Raw genomic sequence first — 21,834 nt, forward strand, 5'->3', positions numbered from 1 at the left:
TACTCTGTAGCTTTTAAACATGGGATTCCTAGGTTGCATGTCAGATATCACTTCACATCGAAAATTCTTATAATTACTATACTATCTCCAAAAATTCTCATCCAATCTTATGAAAAATTTTTATCAATCATTAATATAAATTTGAAAAATATAAATGAGTTATGATGGACGATCTAATATTACGAGTAATTTGAACACCGTGTACTTATGAAATACTCTATGGGAGTTTCAAATCCTTGCTGTTGCATGAGGGCTTCTACTGGCCTTTCCACGTTCTGATTAGAGGTGCTTAGGATGTACACCGAACCTTAAATATTAAAAAATTTATAACTAAAATTTATTAGAACAAAATACTATCAACTGCTCTAACAATGTGGCGACAAAGATATAGGTATCCGTGTATCTTACATATATTGGAATTTCATAACAGATTTAGAATATCAATTGAAATTAAGGACCTTTTGAAACTTTCCTCAGGAATGGGTGCAAAATGTAATTTTGCCTGCAAAACTGAGAAGATAAGCCACGGTCAAGAACAAAAAGGAAGCTTTTCTCCTCCTTTCTTCTATAGTACTGGTCTCCGCCTCTTTTCGGCCCATGTCGCTGACCCTAACAAATCTCCTCTTCTATCAGCATCGCCTCAGTCGGCACTGCGCTACTGTCACGGTAGTTGAGCGCCACGATGACCACCTCCGTCCTGCTTCATTGGCTCCCGCCTGCGTCCGTCTTCGCCGCTCGACTCCCCGCCTATTCCCCCTTTGCCGTGCCATCGGCGACGAAGCCCACTCTGAGTCGAACCATAGTTTTTCTTCCATGTCACCGGTAACCTCTGTTCTAGCCCTCGGCCAACCACAATCTTTCTTGCTGACCGATGGGCTGATTATTGTTTTTCCTGCACACATTTTTTTTTTTAAATTTGCAATATCCTACGTTGTGCATGCTTGAAGGCAAGGAAGTAGAAGAGAAATGAAATAGTCCAGTGAAGAGAGAAAAAGGAAAAAATATTATCCTTTTAACTTGGAAGGCAGCAGGGAGAAAAATAAAGAAAAGTTCACTATTTTTTTTACTTGGAAGGAAATAAATAGGACGATGGAATTCAATTTTGTTGCATTTTTCGATTGTATTTCCGTCCAATTTGGGCTGAAACAGAGGGAAGTGAAATTTAAGCATCAATAAACCCAAATAGGTATTATTGTGTTTACTTGGAGGATTGGAAGTAGAAGAGAAATGGACTGATATAAGTTACAGGAAAAGAGCAAAAACAAAAAAAAGAGTTGGATCAAAATAAAATTTCTTCCTCCTCTTCATTGCCTCACAAGTAAGCAAGACACGTTTCATAATTTAGTTTAAGAGTAATGTAGTATTTACTTGGAGTGGAAGTAAAATAGAGATGAAATAGTCTATGTTAAAGGAAGAGAAAAGGAAAGATTTGGTGGAAATAAAATGTCTTCTTCATCTCTATTTCCTTACAAGTAAACAAGAGAAATTCAATAATTTTATTTATTTTCTTCTCTCTTATTTCCCACTTCCATTCAAGTTTTTTGCCATGTGCACATGGCTGGCATTTCAAAGCCAAAAATTGTAAGCGCTTTTTTTTTTTTGCTAAAGGGATACCACCAAGTTAATGCATGATTAGTTGTAAAGATCACAGTTACACTTTGCGGTGTACCTATACCTATTGACATGGAGATTCAACAAGAAAAAGAAGTTTAACAAAGATGCCTAGAATGATTTTCTTTACTGATCAGCACCAAACCCATTGTGGATGTTCTTTTAGTCTATTTATCTGCATGATTAATTGCCAAATGCTTGTTCATTTTAGCTTTGCCATATTCTCGTTTTCTTGTTTGGATTCAGCTGGTATACATTTATAATTCATGCTCACATCTTCTTAGATGGATTGTTGATGGAGTATCAAGAGAAGGCCCATATACTTTCTCTTTTGTATTTTTGAGCTAGTATAGTGCCTAGGGTGAAACAAGCTTCAACCGTGAGATTGATTGACTCCTTAAGAAGATTCAATGTCTTGAGGCAATTTCCATTTGCTACTTAGTATTTATTATTCATTGTAGCAGCTGCCACTTTATTTCTTCAAACAACTAATTTTCAGTTATTTTTAAAATGATATATTTGTTAATATGATTAGAATGTCTAGTTTGAGGGCTTTGAAATTGCACAATTATAGGATATCCAGAGGCCTATTGGTGACAAGAGTTCTGCTGATGGTTATGTGGGTCTCTTTGTTCGGATGCTTGGTCTAGATAATGATCCACTTGACAGAGAGCAAGCAATAAATACTCTCTGGAAGTATTCCCAAGGAGGGAAAAAGTGCATAGATGGGATCATGCAGTTTCCTGGGTGCATTAATCTTGTTGTCAGCCTCCTGAAGTCAGAATCCTCATCTGCATGTGCAGCTGCAGCTGGCCTTCTGCACATTGTTTCTGCAGTCAGTATGTACAGAGATGCAATTGCTGAAAGTGGCGCTATTGAAGAAATCTCCCGTCTTCTTTGTCAACATACTTTAACATCTGAGGTAGTTGTGCTACTGCTAATCATCAATTACTGACTAGTTTGATAAAAAGATTCATAACTGTATCCATTCAGGTAAAGAAGCAAAGCCTATGCACTTTGTGGAACTTATCTATTGATGAAAAACATAGGGAGAGGATTTCCAAAGGCTATTTGTTACCTATTATTGTTAAGTTTCTGGATGATGAAGAAATTAAGGTGAAGGAGGCAGCCGGTGGAGTTATTGCAAATTTGACTTTGAGTCACCATCTCCACAGTCTACTAGTAGAAGCTGGTGTTATTCCAAAACTGGTGAACTTCTCTTTCATTTTATTAACTTCTCGATTTTGATTCCTCAGTATGATCTAACCTCCATAAATACCTACTTTATGAAGGTCAGTCTATACCTGTTTGCTAAGGAAGTTTAGAATTTCTCCCAATAGAATATGAAAAGGAGATGTGTGGAACCTTAAATAGTTTGAGTGGACACACTAAGTGCACTAAGTAGGTCAATATTTATACCAATACAATATAAATGATGCAAACAAGGAAGAAAAATGATGATTTGAATTTTGATTTGGGTGGCAATTGTTTTATATTAGGTACCATATAAATTGGTATATTTAAATTCGGTTGGAATATATTTAAATTTTGTAGTTATTTAATAACATCTTTTGATTTGTAAGAGAATATTTGGATTATTACTGTTAAAATAAAACCTCGTGTTACTATGGATACCACGGGTTAGGCTTTTTATAGAAAAGATGTATGTGACATAATTACAGAAATACCCTTATAAATATATGACATATTCTAACATAAATATATGACATATTCTAACACTCCCTCTCAAGCTGGAGAATATAGATTATATGCACCAAGCTTGTTACATATGTAGTTAATTCGGGACCTCTCAGTGACTTAGTAAATATATCTGCTAGTTGATCATGTGAATTGACAAAACTAGTAGATATTTCTCCAGATATGACTCTCTCTGATAAAGTGACAGTCAACTTCAATATGCTTTGTCCTCTCATGGAAGACTGGATTTGAGGCAATATGCATGGCGGCCTGATTGTCACATATGAGTGACATTTGTGTAACCTCTCCAAACCTTAGTTCCTGAAGCAACTGTTTTAGCCATATAAGTTCTTGACTGGCTATGGCCATAGCTCGATATTCTGCCTCTGCACTAGACCTTGCTACAACATTCTGCTTTTTGCTTTTCCAAGAAACAAGGTTACCTCCTACAAAAATACAGGACCAGAAGTAGATCTTCTATCAGAGGGAGATCCTGCCCAATTTGCATCAGAATACCCCACAACTTGAGTATGTCCTCTGTCTTCATATAGAAGACCCTTTCCCGGTGCACTCTTGATATATCGAATAATGCGAGTCACAGCATCCCAATGCTCTTTGCACGGAGAGTTGAGAAATTGACTTACTACACTTACTGCAAATGAGATATCCGGACGAGTGACAGTAAGGTAACTTAGCTTCCCTACTAATCGCCTGTACCGTTCGGGATCTGAAAGAGGCTCCCCCTGATTTGGCAAGAGCTTGACATTAGGATCCATGGGATTGCCAACTGTTTTTGAGTTTAACATTCCTGTTTCTTGCAGAATATTCATTGCATACTTCCTTTGAGATATGATGATGCCATCTTTAGACTGTGTTATTTCTATCCCTAGGAAATATTTGAGTTTACCGAGATCCTTTGTCTGAAAGTTTTTGAAAAGATGTTGTTTTACTTGTGAAATCCCAAGATAATCACTACCTGTGATGACAATATCATCAACATAAACCACTACGTAGATACAACCAGTCGATGAGTGGCGATAAAAGACGGAATGATCAGCCTCGCTCCGAGTCATGCCAAACCGTTGAATTACAGTACTAAATCTACTGAACCATGCTCTGGGTGATTGCTTGAGGCCATATAAAGATCTCCGCAAGCGACATACAAGACCAGAAGATTTCCCCTGAGCAACAAAACACGGAGGTTGCTCCATGTAGACTTCCTCAAGTAGGTCACCATGTAAGAAAGCATTTTTGATGTCCAACTGATAAAGAGGCCAATGGCGAATCGCAGCGATTGACAGGAACAGACGGACAGAAGACATCTTGGCAACAGGAGAAAAAGTATCCCCATAATCCAAGCCGAAAATCTGAGTATAGCCTTTAGTGACGAGACACGCCTTAAGTCTGTCAACCATACCGTCTGGACCAACCTTCACCGTATACACCCATCGACAACCAACAACTGACTTCCCAGGTGGTAAAGGAACTAGGTCCCAAGTCCCACTACTTCGTAAAGCACATATTTCATCGAGTATAGCCTGTTTCCATCCTGGATGGGCAAAGACATCACCTGCAGACTTAGGAAGAGAAACAGACGACAAGGAAGAAAGACAAGAATAATAGGAAGGAGAAAGACGATGATAACTCAAAGAAACATAGTGAGGAGAAGGATTACGAGTGGAACGCATACCCTTTCGAAGTGCAATAGGAATATCAGAGTCAGCAGATGGGATTGGAGGAACTGGCGAAGGACGTGGCTCCAAAGATGTGTCCACTGCAACGTCAGTGTTGGTCGGCGGCAAAGCAGAACGGGGACGACGCTGATAAACCTGCAAAGGAGGAGACGAAGCTGGGGATGACAGAGACGCCTCTGGGGGGCAAAAGATAGTCACTGGTGCAGGTGGAGAGGGAGAAACCTCGGACTGGGAAGCAGAAGGCCCAAAAAACGAAACCGAATCAAAGAATGTTACATCAGCAGAGATGAAGTACCGACGAAGAGTAGGGAAATAATACTTGTACCCTTTCTGAGACCGTGGATACCCAAGGAAAACACACTTATGAGACCGGGGAGAGAGTTTATCAATGCTAGGATCAAGATCATGAGCAAAGCATATAGAACCAAAAACCCGAGGTGGTAAAGGATGAAGAGGATGACGAGGGTAGAGGATATGATGAGGTATTTCTCCCTGGAGGGTGGATGAAGGCATGCGATTGATGAGATAACATGCAGTAAGTACAGCGTCACCCCAAAACTGAAGAGGGACATGAGAATGGAGAAAAAGAGTCCGAGTGGTCTCAAGGAGATGACGATTCTTGCGTTCTGCAATCCCATTTTGTTGAGGGGTATGAGGGCAAGATGTGCGATGCAGTACACCATGGGATGCCAAGAAAGAACGAAACTGAGTAGAAAGATACTCACGTGCATTATCACTTTGCAAGGTACGAAGAGAAATACCAAACTGAGTTTTTATTTCATGAAAAAAAGATTGAAAAATAGAAAACAATTCTGAACGTTCCTTCATTAGATATAACCATGTACAACGGGAAAAATCGTCTATAAAAGTAACAAAATATCTTGATCCCAATATAGAAGAAACACGACTCGGACCCCAAACATCAGAATGAACCAAGGCAAATGGGGACGTAGCCCGACTAACAATGCGAGGAGAAAAAGAACTACGAACATGCTTACCTAACTGACACGACTCACAAGACAAAGACTCTAGGTGAGAAAGACTAGGATGTAATTGTTTCAATTTATCAAGACGTGGATGCCTAACTGAGCATGAATAAGAAGTGGAGATGCCGTCGCCGAACCAACAAGAGAGGGTTGTTGAAGCCGATAAAGGCCATTAGACTCACATCCGAAGCCAATCATCCTCCTCGTACTCCGGTCCTGTAAGGAAACAGATGTTTTAGTAAAAGAAATGACACAATCAAGAGATCGAGTAAGTCGACTTATTGATAACAAATTAAATGGAGCTCCGGGAACATAAAGAACATTATGAATGGAAAGAGACGAAGAAGGATGAACAATACCAATACCAATACCCTGAGACTGAGTTTGGGAACTATTGGCCATGGTGACCATTGGTAAGTAACCAGAAGTAGTAAGAGAAGAAAATAGGGAATCATTACTAGTGATATGATCGGTGGCCCCTGAATCAAGAACCCAAGAATCTGAAGAGTGAGATATGCCAGCAAAGGAATTACCAGCGTGTGCAACGGTAGCAGTGGAATCAGCGGCTTGACGATCCTCAAACCATTTTAGAAAGTCATTATAAGAAGGGAGTGGGATCGACTCCGGTGTTAATTGTGAAGTAGAAGCTACGGAAGCAACAGAACTCTGAACAATCTGAGCAGCGCGAGGAGGTCGACCATGTAAAGTCCAACACTTATCAATCGTGTGTCCCGGTCGGTGGCAATGATCACACCAAGGACGCCCTTTGCCACCCTTGCGAGGTGGAGGTATGTTGTTATGTCGAGAGACCAAAGCTGACGAGTCAATGGGCACTGAAGGAGGCATTGTCAAGACCTTGGTCGGGACACGGAGGAGAGTCACCCAGGTATTATCCATGGTAGCTTCTGTGGGGCTACCCAAGATCTGATCACGAACATGAGAATAATCTGCGGGCAAACCATATAAAGCCAAAGACATAAAAAATTTCTTCCGATTTTCAAGCTCTTCAACAGGAGTGGCCGCAGGCGGTAGCAATTCATTAAAGTCACAAAGAAGGCTAAAGACTGAATCCAGATAAGTTGACATTGAATCCTTAATCTGATAGGCACTGAGGATGGTCATGAGATCTTCACAAACCTGATAGAGTCGTCGAGAGGTGTTTGTAAAGAGTTGTTGAGCCTGTGTCCAAACGGTTTTGCAGGTTTTGTGAGTACGGAAGACATTCCTAAGAGATGGATGAATGGTAGCTCGGATAATACAACACAACTGAGCGTCAACTTTCTTCCATAGAGGAAGATCGGCAACTTGAACATCTTCTTCAGTTTGAGGGAGATGTGTCTCATATCCTTGTCCAACAAGCCAAAGCTCAATGTGAGATGCCCAAGAGACATAATTCGTACCATCCAACTGCTCGGAAGAGAGAGGTGCAGTGATGTGGTTGGTAAAGATTGAGGTATCCGGCTTTGGAACGTCGGATGTAGCCATTAAGCAGATTGGAAAGAACTGCGATCGGTCGAGAACAAGAGAGGTGATAAACGGAGCTCGCTGCTAAGCCCGTTCCTTGAAACCCTATCTTTTGCAATTCACTCTGGCGAGAGCAACAAAGAATCAGGGGAAGAAGGTAACTCACAACCGCCGGAAGTAATGCTGCTGGTTTCTCCTCGCAGCCTCTACCTCCAAATCGGGAAAGGGCCGGGAGTTAAGCAGTTTGCTGCTTGTCAGCGACACTTGACTAGAGTTGCAGGCTGCTGAGACGACAGGAAAGAGCTCGCAGGATCAGAGTTTGGGAAGAGAGGCTGCGTGCGGCGCTGGAACAGGTGAGGAGGCAGCGGGAAGAACCGTCAATGCTAACCACAGCCTGGACGGACGGAGTTGGGCGGAAGCGGCTCACCTCGAAGCTCTCGAGGAAGAAGAAGAAAGCCGGTGGTGGGAGTTGTCGCGGGCCCTAGCTGCACGAGAGGAAGAAACACCGAAGAGAATCGCGAGGAAGATGTCGATGCCAGAGCACTGTGCCGTCGCCTGGGTCGCGTTCCGTGTGGCGGCGATGCGAGGAGAATTAGGGCATGGGGATGGCGCTGTGAGGAAGAGAAAAGGAGGATTTCGGTGTGAGGAAAAATTAGGTTTTTTTAACTTGGCTCTGATACCATGTTAAAATAAAACCTCGTGTTACTATGGATACCACGGGTTAGGCTTTTTATAGAAAAGATATATGTTACATAATTACAGAAATACCCTTATAAATATATGACATATTCTAACATAAATATATGACATATTCTAACAATTACATTTCTTAATGAATGGTATTTCTTTTCTATTTTAGTTGGCATTGCAGCTATGAAAGTGTTGTGTCTTTATGTATTCTTCAACTTTCAATTAATAATATTTCGTCTTTGATAATCTTTATGTGCGTGTTTTTTTTTTTCCGTGTGTGTGAGATAGGTATCCTTTGCTTGATCAATTTCATTATAATAATTATGTGTGGTTTGTGTGTTGGATTTGGTGCTACATCTATTTAGTATGAGAGAAATTTTGTTTGACCACCCTAATTCCTCCTTGTGCAGCCATTGCCCATCACCTCTAAACACCACTCTGTTCATCTTCCTTTATCTATTTGTCATATCCTTTCGGCTACACACCTTCCACAAGGTCAACTTTGCACCCTCCACCTTCACCCCATTCTACTCGGCACCAACCCATGTATAAACTGCACTAGCTGATCAGCTTCATCATAAAATCAGCCCGAGCTTCACCAACTTAGCTTGCATATTCCTCAGTTGTGTTGTAGCCCTAACCTCAAACTAACCTCCTCACCACTGCCAGATTTATACAGAACATTGGCTAGATGAGTTCGCGAAGTGTTGTGCGATCACATGATTTCTCCACCTAGCTATGGACCAATAACAATTCTTGTCTTGTTGCCTTCGTGCGTTCATTGCCCCTTCAATTGGTTGATCATCGTCTTCACTCAACACTGCTCAGTTGCTCTCACTCTACATGCCAACCCCCCTGCTGCTCTCTCAGCCACTTCACCGACCTAGCACATACGTCCACTACCCCTTACGCGACATCCTGCAACATTGTCACCTCTTATCCCTTGATGAACAACAATGAAGCCCCATTTTCTCAATTTGCTTCAGTGTATTCCTAGTTCCCCTTGAGACCCTTCTGATTATCCAACCAGATAAAAGTAGATTCCTTGTCTTCTCTTCACACATGATAAAATTGTATACTAGTGAAACATTTGCAAAAAGCATGCATAAGGAAGGTTGGCTCTCTTGTCTTCTGTGCATCTTCTTTACAAGTAGCTCAACTAAAGGACATGATGCTGAACTGAATGAAAAATGAATGCTAAAATGGTCAGAGTTGTTGGTTTCTGGAAACAGGAGATACAAGCTTCTTATGGCAATGTGCTTTGCTTCTTTATAAGCAATTAGACATCAAGGAGTGAGACAAATGGATGTTTTTCATTTTATGATGTTGCTCTCCCCTCACTGACTGCCACATTTGTCACATGATAACCCGGATGTAAACTGTAAGAGGACATAAGTTGCTGGATCTTGAATAGATACTCTTAGTGGGAGAAGGAAAATGTACACTAAGAATACTGATTTTCTGAGGGAAGATCAATCTCAGTAGAAGAAATGACAACTCTCTAGCACATATTTGATAGTTCTAGCAATGAAAGTGATTTTGAGTAAGGCTTACAATCTTATTTTGTGTTGGAGTTTCACTTGGATGAGATAGTTTTAATGTTGACTAGCATACTGTGTTATTATGAGATGGTTTTGATTATGACTGGCATACCATGTTGGTATGAGGTGGTGTTGATCATTGCCAACCAGGTGTAGGAAGAGGAAGTGCAATTGGGATGCAAAATAGGAGGAAGAAAAACCAAAGAAGGGGAAGGTACTTATTCAGCCTTCTTGGCACAACCTAGTTTCCTTCAACTCGCGAAGGTAAGAAAAGGATAAGATAGAATGTTGAAGCTCATCAATATAAGAGGGCGAAGAACCAAAGAAGAGAAGTAAGGAGATTGACCAGTTTGTTTGCCTCATCTTGGTTGCCTTCAACTGGTGTACAAAGTATATGTCAAAGGTCTAGAGCTCGTCAATGATTATTCTGTCTATGTTGCTACTATTTCAATAGCCCATCTATATTGGTATAGATAGGCATTATGAAATTATATTTTAAATGCTGGATTCAAGATAAAAATGGCATAAATAATGTTATCTCATGAATAGCATAAACAGTGAAGTAAAATATGTTAAACTGATTTGAAAACATTTAAAGATGGCTGAAATGTATTAATAGTTAGTTCACTAAGTGGGAACTAAAAAGTTTTCTTTACATAATTGAAAGATAAATTAATTTATTATATATACATAACGACTCTTAGATAGAGCTTGGTGGTGGTGGGATCAACTTCATGTGTGGTGGGATCAACTTCATGTATTCTAGGGATGACAATTTCACCCGAATCCGATGGGTAATCCGACATTCGACCCAAATGGAGGAGGATATGGAGAGAATTTTTACACCTGATTATAGTAAATGGGTATTTGGGTATGAGTATGAAGGCGGATGTGGTATATATATATATATATATATATATATATATAAGCCTCATTTTTTATTGAGAAAGAAAAAAAAAGACTTAGTTTGTCTCTTTATTTGATCATCAATATGTATCTCATATTCTTTTCCACGGGAAATGTTTACCTGATCGAAGGAGCGCGAGACGAGGAAGAACTGACACGTACATTGAAATAATTTTTTTTTAAAAAATGAGAATGATAGGGAGTAATAGGATGATGGGTAGGATATGGATACCCGAAACTCCGACGGCTATGGGGATGAGTATGAAAGTTAAATACCCGATGGGTATGGGGATGAGTATGAGTATAGATATAATAAATCGAGATGGGTACGGAGGATATGAAATCCTACCCAAATCCTACACATTGTCATCCCTAATGTATTCTCCCAAAATTGGGAAATACAACTTGCTTTCTTTGAAAACCAAGCTTTGTGAATATGTCTTGTTAATTTTCGTATAAGTCACATGAGCAATGAAGTTTGTTAATTCCTAGATGACTAATGTATTTTAAGTTAGTTAGCTAAGTGGTCTCTAACATGATTAAAGGATGAATTAATTATCCTATTCATTATGACTCTTAGATAGAGTTTGATAGCGGTGGGATAAGACTCATGTGTTCTCCTAAAATTGGGGAACACGGCTTTCTTTTTTTGATAACCAAGATTGAGAACATCACTTGTTAATTCTTTCTATAAGTTGCATAAGCATGGAAGTTTCCTAAATACCATTTTTTTTCTTAATTGCAGGTAGTTCTTTTGGGAAATGATGATAAGGAGTATAAAGTCATACATAATGAAGCAGAAGTTGCACTGTTGGAACTTTCTGTAGATGAGTATTATAGAATTCTCATAATTGAGGAGGGTCTTGTCCGTGTCCCACTGATTGGTGCTGCTGCATATAAAAGTTTCCGGTCACCTACTCATTCATGGCCATCTTTACCTGATGGCACCAAAATAGAGAAGACCTCAACTCCTTCAAGGTTTGGTGCTTCAGATTTATTAGTTGGGTTAACTATTCGTGAAAAGAACATAAATTTAGAGGAAGCTACAGCCGATGCCATAGTGGGACGATCTCGTCAGGAATTTCTTGCAAGAATTGGAGCTATTGAGGTGGATGGTCAGGATCAAAAATATACTCTTTTGCCATGGGTAGATGGCATTGCTCGTCTGGTTTTAATTCTTGGGCTTGAAGATGTCTCTGGTATTACAAAGGCAGCCTATGCAATCGCTGATGCATCTATAAGTGAGCATATGAGAAAATCATTTAAGGAAGCTGGAGCTGTTGGGCTTTTAGTTCAGCTTATGCAACACAATAGTGAGACTGTCAGAGAAGCTGTTGCTCATGCTCTTGATAGACTGTCTCTCAGGTTTTCATTTACACCCACTCCATTTTTTGTTATAGCCTTCCAATTTTTCTGTATGCGAAGAAGAGCTCCATTATAAACAATAGGTATCATATCATATTTATTTACTACCAGGGATATTTAGTGGGATTATTCTGCCAATTTTCTCTATTGTACTATCCTATCGTCCATTTTTTTTTTTTGCATTTAACTACGCAAAAAATTTGATGGAGAAAAGCTTTTTTCTAAATATCTTAGATCCTAAGGAATAATGTTGGGAGGTCTGTGCTCTCAATATTTGTCATTAAAGTTTGTAGTGAAATCTTGGTATGTGTCTATAAATTTTTCTTCATTGATGTCAATTGACAACTACTTCTCAATGTTTGTGATAATGAACCATAGTTTGAGTTGCAAACTCTCTGAATTTTAAATAAAGTTGGCTTTATTGATGGTGTTTTGTTTTGTTCTAATTTCATTTCTTCTTTTGCTCTTGCAGTAATATTGTGCGCAAGAAAATTGAGGAGGAAGGAGTCTTGAAGCCTCTTACAAGTATACTGAAGGAACCAAGTACATCAAATTTTTTGTTAGAAAAGGTTTCATCAAATACATTTCAGTTTGCTCATGTATATGTGCATACAAATGTTATGCTTCTGAATTCTGATTTGTCTTTTTGACAAGAAATCCATGAACGCAGGCTGTGTGCATCCTTTCTCGAATTTTTGAAGCAGACAGTAGCATCAACATGGAGGTAGTTACTCTTTCTGTTCCTGCAAAATGCAAACTATGGATTTTTCACATCTAATATATTTTTAGCATTGTCAGTTGTACGAAAATATCACTGATGATTTGGATCATACAAACAACAATGAAGTTGTTAGTGATGTGAGAAAAGTAACAGATGCATCAAGTCATAAAGAAATGAAGAGGTTTGTCAACTTTGCATCGATCTCATTAGATAATCTTTCTCATTTGCAAGAATGTTAAGTTGAAGTTAATTGATTAACAATTTTTTTTAAGCAGTGGCATGTGTGGTGCTGTTTGTTAGGTTGTCTAGAATGCATCTTGAACTTTTAATCCATATTGCTTGAAACATTTTTCCAAAAACCTACAGCCTACAGAAATATCAGATGAGCTTCTTTCATTTAAGAATTTTGATCATACGAACCAACCTTTAAAATACTGGTAACCAGTTACATGCCCATCTATGTGTTTCATCAGACTGGTACGATACCAATGCCATACTACCACTGAGTATTAAGTGTGTTGATGATCCTGTGTGTGTTTGAAAGATGTCTTCTTTTCCTAATTATTACAAGAATGAATTTTTATTTGCTACTTTGCAGTAATTCCTAGCCCTTAACTGAAGTAGGTCATGTCTTTCATCTTTTTCTGTTTCTTCACTCTTCTTCTACCAGATCTAGATCAAATTTCTTTATGCCCTTAATTAACTGAAAAATAGTTTCTTCCTGTTAAATTTCTCCAGGGAAGTGTTAAATGACTCTGTCTTCATATCCCGGCTTATTGAGATGTTAAGGACATCTTCTCCAAGTTTGCAAGTAAAGCTTGCTTCTATTCTCGAGTACTTGGTGATTCTTGAAAAAAATGTGGCAGTTGTCATGGCAGGTGGAATTGAGGTGGCACTTGATGCTGTTTTCAGAAAGGTTTCTACAAATGGTATGTGACAATTTTAATTTTAGTTTGTGTATTTGAAGGTCTAATATCTTGTCAATATCACATCTGTCAAAGATAAAGTACAAATTTAACTTCTTTTCTTTGTGTGTGTATAATTACCATATTATTAAGAATCCATTGATATGATTGCATGTGTGATAAGGAGTTAGGTATTAGGCACAGTGGATTTACTCCTCTTAAGTCTTGTATGTTAATTATATTTTACAACATATGCAATATAATATTTGCCTATTTCCTGATTATATATTGCATCAAAGTCTCATTTCAAGATACAGCACCATGGTGCATATTGTTTGTAGATGATATTGTTTTGATAGATAAGACACTTGAAGAAGTAAATATTAAACTAGAGTCTTGGCGGAAAACACTATAAGTGAAATGTTTTAGGCTTAGTAAAGTAAAGGTAGAATATATAGAATTTAAGTTTAGCAATATTAAATGTAATGAGACAATTGTTAAGATAGGAGATGATGAGTTGTCTTAGCCGAGAGCTTTAAGTATTTAGGATCATTTTACAAAAATGATGGAAGAATTGAGAGAGATGTCTTACATATAATACAAGCAGGATAATTGAAATAGAGGTTAGTGTCGAGTGTTTTATGTGATTGTAAAGTGCCTCTAAAATTGAAAGAGAAGTTTTACAAAATGGTAGTTAGACCTGTTATGTTATATGACTTTGAATGTTGGGCTATGACTCGGGCACATGAGTAGAAGATGAAAGTTGTAGAGATGAGGATGTTAAGGTGGATGTGTGGATATACGAGGATGAACAAAATAAGGAATGAGAGCATTAGAGAGAGTCAGAGTTGCATCTATTAAGGAAAAACTTCGAGAGACACGTTTAAGAAAGTACGTATATGTACTTAGACGGTCAATGAATATCCCAGTTAGGCGATGTGAAACTATGACAAATGCACACATCAAATGAGGGAGAGGAAGACCAAGAAAGACTTGGTTAGCAACAATAAAACAAGATAAAATTTATTTAAATATAGATGATATAATAGGGGATAGAGCACAATGGCGTAGAATGATCCATATAGCAGACTCCACCTAATGGGATAAGACTTGGTGATTGTTGTTGTTGTATCAAAGTCTCATTTCCAGGGATGAGTTTTCCAAAGAGATTTTCCTCTGAGTGTCGGCCAGCCTCCCCTCACCCACATTTTCCACGTTTTGTGTTAATGGATGCTCAAGTTGTCACACACTAGTGGAGCCACCTCCAGCCCAATCATCTGCACAAGGTAGTACCTCGTAGCAAAATATCCACATGATGCCCACCCTTGTAACTGTGACTTCCTTAGTGTTGCCATGCAATTTTGGTTGGCACCTATTGCATGCAAAAGTATTGATTTGAATTGTCATCATTGTCTTCCTGTAAGTTAGTGAATCATACGTGACCTAAAGATCATCTAGTGAAATCGCACGCATGGAAGGACCAAGCGTTCAAACAATTGTAGTGTGGAAGAGGAGTCCCTTCACATAGATGATCCTTCCATGCACTCCTCTCATCTACAAGTCCTCTGTCTATGGATTCACAGGTTAGTACTTGCACATATCTTCTCTAAGTGCTTCCTGATTTTGAAATCCTTGTGGATCCTTCCTAGTGCCTTAAACTCCTTTTCTCTTAGGTTCAGCTTGACATCCTGTTTATTATTGCTCAGAAGAGGACTATTGACGTTAGCTTCCAATGCCAATTTGCTCCTCTAGTTTGTTGTCAATTTGTTTTACAATGGTTTTCCATTGTCTGGTTCTCTATGACAGCAATTATCTAATATTATTTTCGACGAACAAACCCTTTGATGCTTTATTGGCCATTCTCTTCTTCAGCTATTGAGGTCGCCTTTCATCTTCTCTACACCACGGTCTCTATTTGTTAAGTTCTTTGTTTCCTTGTTGTGTCTAAAAGTAAATCTTCTATCCTTAACCTCAGATATTGCGTTGGTATCTGGTAACCAATTTCTACTTCTTTCTTTGTCTTAATCTAAATTGTTTAGTTCCTGAGATCCCTCTTCATTTTCCATTCTCCTTTCTCATTTTACTCCATCCTTTCTTTCTTTGTCCTCTTTGTTAATATGTCGGTCTGAGGTCAAAGACATTGTTGGTTGTGTGTTGATCTAATGACTGAAAGGACCATTGTTTGTGTGCTAGATTAACAATTTCTAGAGTTTTTCTTAATCATGTTTTCATTTTTCAGTCATGATCTTGGTCAATGTTATTTTTTTATGTTTATAAGATTTGTTTAGTAAGTATAACAAGTTGGACATAGATAATGGCTTGATGAGAATTGTTAATAGTGTTAGTAGTATTATATGTTATGTATAATAGGTTGATTCCCACATTTATTTTTTCTCTTTAGCGTTTCTATATGGAATTCTATGTATGCATGTGATTATCCTTTTGCAATATATGCAATACAATATTTTCCTTTCCTTCCAAACTCTATATATTTCAAAGATTTGCCTATAGGTAGGAATGCCTATCAGCTGGTAAATGATTGACACATGCCCAATCAAAATGGTAAAAGATCGAAGTCAAATGGTCATCACATGGTGGGAGTATATGCACCCCATCTCAATGGCCAGGTGTTCATTTGAGTAGTATAAAAGGGAATTAAGTGCCATGTTGTCAAGGGACTAACAACTACATTGTCATTCTCTGAGAGGCTTCTTGGGTGAAACCCAAGCTGACAGTAATTACCTCTTGCAAGTTGGTTTTGATGCTCCCAAACTTGCTTTTCTTTACTCCAACTCGCATTCAATGAGCAAATACTTATAACCTTCTTTCTAAGCAATTCCTTCACTTTACTAGGAATTATTCTCCTTTTTTCTTTAACAGGAATTACCTACTTCTTCCCTTTATTAGGAATTATCCGACCTCTTTTTTAGGAATTATTCACTCCTTTCTATACAAGGACTTGTCCGCCTGTTCTCTTTACTAACTTCATCTCCACTACTTCCCTCTCACTTTAGTTACTTTAACCACCAAGAAACAATCTCCTCATCCACTTCATCCAAACCACTCACAACTGGATGAACTATTCCACTTGATTCCAACTTCTCCCAGTTCATTAGAATGGAATGAATTGCATCTACTTCATCCAAATTGCTCCCAAATTCTATTAAGTGAACTGAGAAGTTAGACAAACTAGGAGAACCTAATTCAATCTTCATCCTTTCCTCAAGCTTCCTTGAGTAAAGTACCATTTCAAGCCTCTGCTTGAGCTAGATCGTCTAGGTTTCATTATCTAATTGTGATTTGACTATATGATTATCAATTTTTTGTTTTTTAGCAATGTTACATTTTCTTACTTGCTTGCTGGCATTTGCATTTCAAAATTTCTCTGGCTTCTCTGACAGGGACGTCAATTGTTTCATGCAATAATTTGTTACAACTTTTTATGCCACTTCAACTTTCTTAGAAATGGTCAATGATCAGTGTTGACATGCCCTTACGAAGATATGCCCTTTAATTTGAAATTACTGAGAGGATTGATGATTAAGTTCTGTAATTGTTCAAATTTTGGAATTTCTAACCTTTGTCAGACTCGATTGCTATCTATTTCAATTTTGAATTCATGCCATTGCATTTTACATCTTTCACATGTTAGATTGGTGTGGAATACTAGTTGCAGACTTAACTAAATAATGTTTACTTAGTATCCTGCTGAATTAAGCAATGTGATAATGAACCACATGTCATGCGCAATTAGTATCCTGGAATACTCGTAGTCACTGAGAGGTCGAAACGTATCTTGTCAAGTGTTGGAGCAATCTGGGTACCCTAAGTTTTGATGTTTGGGTAAAGGTTTAAGTTAGGATTATTGTTGTATTTAATATGCATTGTGAGTGTGCAGGATACAGGTACAACAAGGAAAGTCCAAGTGTGATCTTGGCAAAGGAGGAAAGTCCAAGGATGAGTCTTGGCGGTGTAAGTCCAAGCATGTAGTCTTGACAACGCAAGTCCAAGTGTGACTTGGCAATGGATGAAGTCCCGGAGGCGCGACCTCTTGGCAAAGGAAGACCCGACAACAATGACAAGGCCGATGGAAGCTCCAGAAGGCAAGACGTGAAGGATGGGGAGGCATCCGAGGGACGCAAGGCTGATGAAGGAGGCTAGAAGGCTAGGTCTAGGTTGGTCGGGCGAGAACGAGTGCTGAGCGAATGTACTCGGGGTAAAATCCCAGAATTAGGGTTTACTGTAGCAGTATTGTAGCAGTCGACTGGTGGTTTCATCAGTCGACTGGTTCAGTCGACTGAGAGCGAACAGAGAGTTGGTATTGAGCCGTTGGGCTGCAACGGTCGAATTTCCACGAAGGGCAGTCGACTGGTAGACGGGGTTTTCTAACTTGTGGCCTATATAACCAAGCATTGGAAGCTTGGTTAAGGTTGACGAAATAGAGGTGGTTAACCCCTATTAGTAGTCTACCAGTGCCCTAGCTTCTCAAGAGTCCTTGGTGAGAGTTTGTGGCGAGGTTTCTCCACCCACAAGGAACTACACGAGTTAGCCGGAGGTTTTCCGGGGAGTCATCCACAGACGGATCGGGATCGTCCACCTTACGGACAGCCGTGGAGTAGGAGCTTCATCTCCGAACCACGTTAAACGTGTCATTGGGTTTGCTTCTTGTTTATTGTTTTCTAGGGTTAGCTTTGCTTTTGTTTGTTAGTATTTTTGTTTCCGCTGTGCACTAACAAGCGTAGCGTAGGAAGCGACGATTTGGGTGAGACGCTATTCACCCCCCCTCTAGCGAACGTCAAGGTCCCAACAGTCAAGTTGGTTAAAGGTCAAAGTCAAAGGCCGACATGACACAGTCACGTGGAGGGGCCCTGTGTACTACTCTCAATGACCAAGTGCTCACTTTGAAGCCTATAAAAGAGGTCCAAGTGCAACTTTATCAGGGGACTAAGAAACCACACTGTCAACCTGAAAGAATTCTTGGGTGAATGCCAAGGCTGCAAGTAATCACATCAATGGGTCATAGTGCTACAAACCTACTTCCCTCCACTCTAACTCACATTCAAGGTGGATGCTTAAAACCAGTCTAGATTTGGTTCCCTACTTCCTCAACACCCCGTCCCTTTATTAGGAATTGCCCACCTCTTCCCTTTACTAGGAATTATCTACTTCTTTCATTTAGCAGGAATTATCTACTTCAGTAGGAAGAACTATCCACCTCTTCCCTTTACTAGGAATTATGGACTTCTTCTCTTTACTAGGAATTATCCACTTAATCCTTATATCTGGAATTATCTACAGCTCTTCTTCTTTCTACTAGGAATTATCCACCTCTTCCATTCACCTGGAATTGTTTACTTCACTTTATCGGGAATCATGCTCCTCTTTCTCTTTACCACGAGTTATCTACCTCTTCCCTTTAATATGATCATCTTTGTCATTTCCCTTTCAATTTAATTAATCAAGGGATATTATCACCTCAGCCACATCACTGGATACGTTGCTCTTCATCTGAATTGCTCCTAGTTCTTCTTAACTGCTCCTAGTTCATATAATGTAAATTGGCAAGTTTTCTGAACTAAGACCACCTAATTCAATCTCCATTGTACACATCAAATTTCCTTCAACCAAATTTGCATGTCCAACCCAGCTGTTGAGCTAAATCAAGTAGGCCTCATTATTTGGTAGTGATTTGACCATATCATTGCGTTTTAATTTTTTTTACAATGTCATGTGATTTCATCAAACTGCTTATGCCTTCATAAGTTTCTTAAAAATTCTTAATAGTCAGTGGTGACATGCTTCTTCGTAGGATGTCCCTTAATTTAAACTGCCAAGTGGAGTGGTGTTTAAGTTTTCATCGACCAAGTTTTGGAGTTCCTAACGTGTGTTGGCTTCAACTCATTCCCAATTTTATTTAGTATCTGTTAACTATTTTATATCTACTTTAATGTTTAAATCTTATCTTATGCCATGAATATATCATCACATGTTTAGAGATTAGTTTCAAATATTAGTTGCAGATTTAAGTAAATAATGTTTATTCTCCACTCTCCAGCTCAATTTTCCCCCTGGATCTTTCACTTTCTGTAATGTGCTGTAGCTGAGATTTTTCAGAAGTTATATCAGGACTTCCACATTCTCATTCTTGAATTCCTGACAGGCATGGAAAATGATATTGATAATGGGCTCGCGCAATACTACATTGAAACTGAAGAAATAGGTCTTGCTACTGCTGCAGCTTCTAGATTGCTAGCTAGATTGCTAGATTTCAATCAGTGCTATCAGATAATTGATAGTGGGCATTTCACAGTTCTACTGCGTGATATTTTGAAGTCCTCTATCCCTCTTCATACGAAAGACTGGATTGCTGCATGCTTAGTAAAACTGGATTCTAAAGTCAGCAACACTTCAGAACTTGGGTATCCTATTGAGAAGGAAGTAGTTCTATACGAGACGATACCAAGACTTGTTAATGAGATGAGCTCATCCTTTTCCCATCAGGATCAAGAAACTGCTGTTAAAGAATTGAATAAGATAATCTCTCAAGGAGTCATAGACTACACCAAGGCAGTTGCTACTGCAGGAGGGATATTCCCACTGGTGAAACTGATCGAAGAGGTCAGTGGTGATGCACTTGAAGCTAGCCTTTCCCTTTTGTATAACCTTAGCATGGACATTGAGAACCACTCAGCCATAGTTGCTGCTGGAGCTGTACCAGTTTTGAAGAGGATAGTTCTTTCAGAAGGGCCACAATGGACTCATGCTCTTCGTATTTTGCGAACATTGCCCACTTGATTATTAATCCAACAAACAAGCTATACCTTAAACATGGAATAAGATAAACTACATAATATCAAGGTATGGCATTCTTGAAAGCTGTTTTGCTAATTAAACTGCCAACATATATAGATATTAATAGTGGTTGTCTATTACTTGATGGTTCCTGGTTTTCATGGAGTAGCTTTTTGCTATAACCATGGGTAAGTTGTGACTTGATAATCTGCTGATTGGCCAAATATGGATTTTTGGCCTTTATCCTTTCAAGGTGCAGGGCATTATATAAGATCACTGGCAGTCGGAGTAAATGTACAATTCAATTTTGTACCATTTCTCTGTTTCTGCAGTGCTGAAGTTTTCCAACTGTGAACTATTTTTAGATCACAAAGGATTCAATTGCTTGGATGGAAGAAATGAGGGAGAAAAGGGAAAGTAACAAAAAGATATACATAAAAGATAGAGCTTGTGTGATTTTGTAAGGCTTCCCTTTTCTCCCTTCGTTCATCCAAGTAATCAGATCCCAAGAAATTTGCATTCATTTATGTCATTCTTGGCTGTTAAAAGTAGTGTTTTGGGCATAAAATCCAGAAGAAAAAAAAAGATTGTCTATTCTTGATGTTTCTCATTCTCAATTTTATTATTCAAGTAGTACCTATGAGAAAATATGAAGAAATTTATACGGTTGTACTTGACAGATTTCATGCATATCAGCCGAGGGTGTCAGATTTGGTTAATTTTATGTTTCCTCTTGATAATGTTAGTTCCTTCATTATTTATTCTTTGTACTAATTCTTTACTCAGGTGGCGTCCCAACCAACATACACTAGTCTGATGGTGATGTTCCTTGCAGTGACCTACAAGCTTACCCAGAACTCGAAACACTTCATCTTCAAGGAGTTAAACAACTCAGGCTACAAAAAATTCCAACTGAGGCTGAACTTATCCTTTCTTCGTTGGAACGCCATCATAGGATCTGCACGATCTACTATAGCTATCCACTCAAAAGTGTTCATTTCGTATCAACTCTCTAATATGGCAATCGACAAGTTTGAAGGGGTTAACTAGTGAGTGATTCATAGAGCCATTCTTCTGTTTGTACCTTCCTGTGCTTAATATATAGATAGTAGATTGCACTAGCCAGCATATTCCCTTCTCAAAAAGAATGTGGCATCTTATGTTTTCATCAGTCACATACATATTTGAGTAGCTATACTCTGGATAACCTTAATTCCATGTGTTAAGAGTCGTAAAATATTCCATGGTTAGGCAGCTTGCGCAGGATGCTTTAATCATCTATTTGAGTCATCACCTAATAATTATATTATACCACTTAAGGTCAATTATGCACCACTAGCATTGGTTGAACCAATGTGTGTAGTATTAGTCCGTCTCTTCTTTTACCAAGAAATGTATATAAAAATCAGTAGTTGAAATAATGGTTTGGTAAACTCATTGATGAATATTAACCACTACGCC

General features: G+C 38.8%; 1 protein-coding gene across 6 annotated transcripts; it reads left to right on the top strand.

Moving 5' to 3' along the window:
* Window positions 1-545: 545 nt before the first annotated feature.
* LOC121982062 lies at window positions 546-21,539 on the top strand. Of its 6 annotated transcripts, none has more exons than XM_042534933.1 (10): window positions 547-822; window positions 2,186-2,533; window positions 2,605-2,820; window positions 11,336-11,955; window positions 12,428-12,524; window positions 12,626-12,679; window positions 12,754-12,857; window positions 13,415-13,605; window positions 19,637-20,439; window positions 21,160-21,539. In XM_042534933.1, the coding sequence occupies exons 1-9, from the start codon at window positions 598-600 to the stop codon at window positions 19,669-19,671; spliced, it is 1,890 nt and encodes a 629-aa protein (XP_042390867.1). In that variant the 5' UTR covers window positions 547-597; the 3' UTR covers window positions 19,672-20,439; window positions 21,160-21,539. The 6 variants fall into 6 exon arrangements, with proteins under 6 accessions (XP_042390866.1, XP_042390867.1, XP_042390862.1 ...); XM_042534928.1 differs by having other exon boundaries at window positions 548-822; window positions 12,745-12,857; window positions 19,742-20,439; XM_042534929.1 differs by having other exon boundaries at window positions 548-822; window positions 12,745-12,857; window positions 19,742-20,439; window positions 21,209-21,539.
* Window positions 21,540-21,834: the final 295 nt, after the last annotated feature.

Source organism: Zingiber officinale, chromosome 5A (genome assembly GCF_018446385.1).
Source record: "Zingiber officinale cultivar Zhangliang chromosome 5A, Zo_v1.1, whole genome shotgun sequence".
Taxonomy (NCBI): domain Eukaryota; kingdom Viridiplantae; phylum Streptophyta; class Magnoliopsida; order Zingiberales; family Zingiberaceae; genus Zingiber; species Zingiber officinale.

Coding starts and splice junctions, on each gene's coding strand:
- LOC121982062 (XM_042534928.1), top strand. CDS start 598: ATGTCGCTGACCCTAACAAATCTCCTCTTCTATCAGCATCGCCTCAGT. Junction 823..2,185: donor GTTTTTCTTCCATGTCACCG/GTAACCTCTGTT, acceptor GCACAATTATAG/GATATCCAGAGGCCTATTGG. Junction 11,956..12,427: donor CTTGATAGACTGTCTCTCAG/GTTTTCATTTAC, acceptor TTGCTCTTGCAG/TAATATTGTGCGCAAGAAAA.